The sequence below is a fragment of the Austrofundulus limnaeus genome, unplaced genomic scaffold, assembly GCF_001266775.1.
Source record: "Austrofundulus limnaeus strain Quisiro unplaced genomic scaffold, Austrofundulus_limnaeus-1.0 Scaffold1255, whole genome shotgun sequence".
Classification (NCBI taxonomy): Eukaryota; Metazoa; Chordata; class Actinopteri; order Cyprinodontiformes; family Rivulidae; genus Austrofundulus; species Austrofundulus limnaeus.
Genome location: NW_013953657.1, coordinates 59654 through 61932, shown reverse-complemented (window position 1 = coordinate 61932; position 2279 = coordinate 59654). Strand labels below are relative to the sequence as shown.

At 40.0% G+C, this 2279-nt stretch overlaps 1 protein-coding gene across 1 annotated transcript in view; it reads left to right on the top strand.

Moving 5' to 3' along the window:
• The window catches only part of brd8b (bromodomain containing 8b), a 38400-nt gene that overhangs the window by 14708 nt on the left and 21413 nt on the right, over positions 1 to 2279 (top strand). The window contains exon 11 of the mRNA XM_014031457.1: positions 511 to 650. Coding sequence (XP_013886911.1) covers positions 511 to 650 — 140 coding nt within the window. The remainder of the gene's footprint in view (positions 1 to 510; positions 651 to 2279) is intronic.

Here is a 2279-nt window from a genome sequence, read left to right as displayed (position 1 = left end):
CTACAGCGCTGCCATTGGCAGTATCACTCCACCCCCTGTTAACAATAGTGTTAATTAGGTGTCAACGCCATGTGATGTGAGTATCAGTCACATGGAGGCAGGGCTTAAAAGCCTGAATTTTGCCTGAAACTCTCAGACTGAAGAAGTCTCTTGGAGAAGAGACGAAACGTTTCATTAGAGAAGAACTCGTCCAGAAGACCTATACAATTTTTTTCTTTTTTCTTACTTCAGATGTTTTTGGGGACAATCTCACTGTGTGGTTCTGGGTTCATCTCAACTTTCTTTTGATCATTCTCACTCCTCAAGGCAGCAGCATGAAGCTCCAGACCCAGTGCCACAGATGATCTCTTTATGGTTCTTTTTTTTCCAGATAATCATTGTTTTTTTAGGTAGAGCTCTGACCGGTTTTTGTTTAGCCTCTGTTTAATCCCAGGCTGCCCTACAGATAGATCAGTCTCTGAATTGTCTCACTTTCTGTGTGTTTCTTCTTTCCACATGTACGTGCATCAGGTGAGGCAGAAGCTGCAGTGAAGGCAGAGCTGGGTGAGGAGGTGGGGTTAGTAGAAGACGACCTTGTTGCTGTGTCGTACATAGGGGACGAGTTGGACCTGGAGACAGTGGGAGACATCATTGCCATCATAGAGGAGAAGGTACGCACTGTGTTGAATTCATGGTTCCACCTCAAACAGCTTCCTTTGCCATTATTAATAAATAGGGATTGGTACCTTTTGATGTTTGAATCGATTCGGTACCAATATCCGGTACCGGTACTTAACGGTACCAATTTTCGGTACTTTGTGTTGTTTTTTCAATAATAAACTTTTATTTTTTTATTTAACATATTTCTCAATATATAAAATTAACAAATATCAAGACAACATCCATCTCTTTGTATTGTAACGTCAGTTGTATAACTTTTTTCTTTAAAGTGTAAACTCTTGAAAACAACAAGACTGTTTTGTTTTATTGCACAAATTAAAATCCAGCTCCATGCATTTCTATTGATGTCATTTCCCCACTAGAAAAATTGTGTGATGGAGGCCCATGGAAGGCAAATAAGTTTAAATCAAATAAGCAAAAGAGGATTGAGTTAAAATAAATAAAAGGTATTTAAGCTACGTTTTGAGCATCCAAAATGCTACAACACTTCAAGTTGGCTGCTTGTGCTCTTTCAGGTCAGACGCGTTCGGACTGTCGGGAAGCGCCTCTGTTGTTTTCTTCTGTCTGTCTCTGTTTAATGGCGGATGAAATAAAGAAAGTGACGGTACTTTATTTACTTTGAGCAAGCGAACGTCATGCTCACAAGATAATTAATCCACCAGATAATTCAGAGGCGGTCTGTTCGGCGAGTTTCACTTCAGGAGATGCGAGGCTTTCGAGCTACGTTCAGACCGAGCTCTGCCTCTCTCTGTTTACTGAACGAGCGGCTGCTGACGTCATTACGCTTTTGCGTGATGCTGCGTTCAGGACAAGCATGGAAAACTCACCACTCTAATGCCAAACTGGTCGCAATGATGCATTTAGGTACCGAAACATGGTACCATTTGATGTTCTGTGAATAGATACTCGGTAGTACCAACAGAATTCGGTCTTTACATCAAAAAGTATCGAATTCGGTACCCATCCCTAATAATAAATCCTTTCTTGTACCCATCCCTAATAATAAATCCTTTCTTGAGTAAGAACTACATGAATCATTAAGAGTCAACTACTGGAAAAGAAAATATCTGAAATGTATTTTTAGTTTTCCTTATGTTTTCTTTACCCATTTCTCCTTTCCCAGTTGTGGTGAGCTGGTGTCTGTCTCCATTAGTCTGTGTGAGAGGCTGGGTTCACCCCAGTCAGGTCTCCAGTCCAACACAGAGACTCATAGAGACAACCATTCTCATTCTCACTCCCACCTAGGGACAATTAGTTACCAATTAACCTAACGAGTACCCAGAGAAAACCCACGTGTGCACAGTAAGAACATGCAAACTGCAGCTAGAAAGGCTCCAGGCCAAGAGATGATCCTGTGATCTAAGAGGTGAATATGGGCGGAATGAGCCAGATTTTATATCACAGTATTTTCAACAATTATACAGGTATCACCGTATTTGACTGTATTTTTTTCTCACAGCCTACAGTAGATATGTCTTTTTATTTTGTATTTTTATGTTTTTATTTATATCTGACCTGGCATTTCTGTACACCTAACCACAGACCTATTAATTAAGTAATTCCTGGATTTATTGTTAACCACAGCCTGTATGTATGTATGTATATATATACATATATAT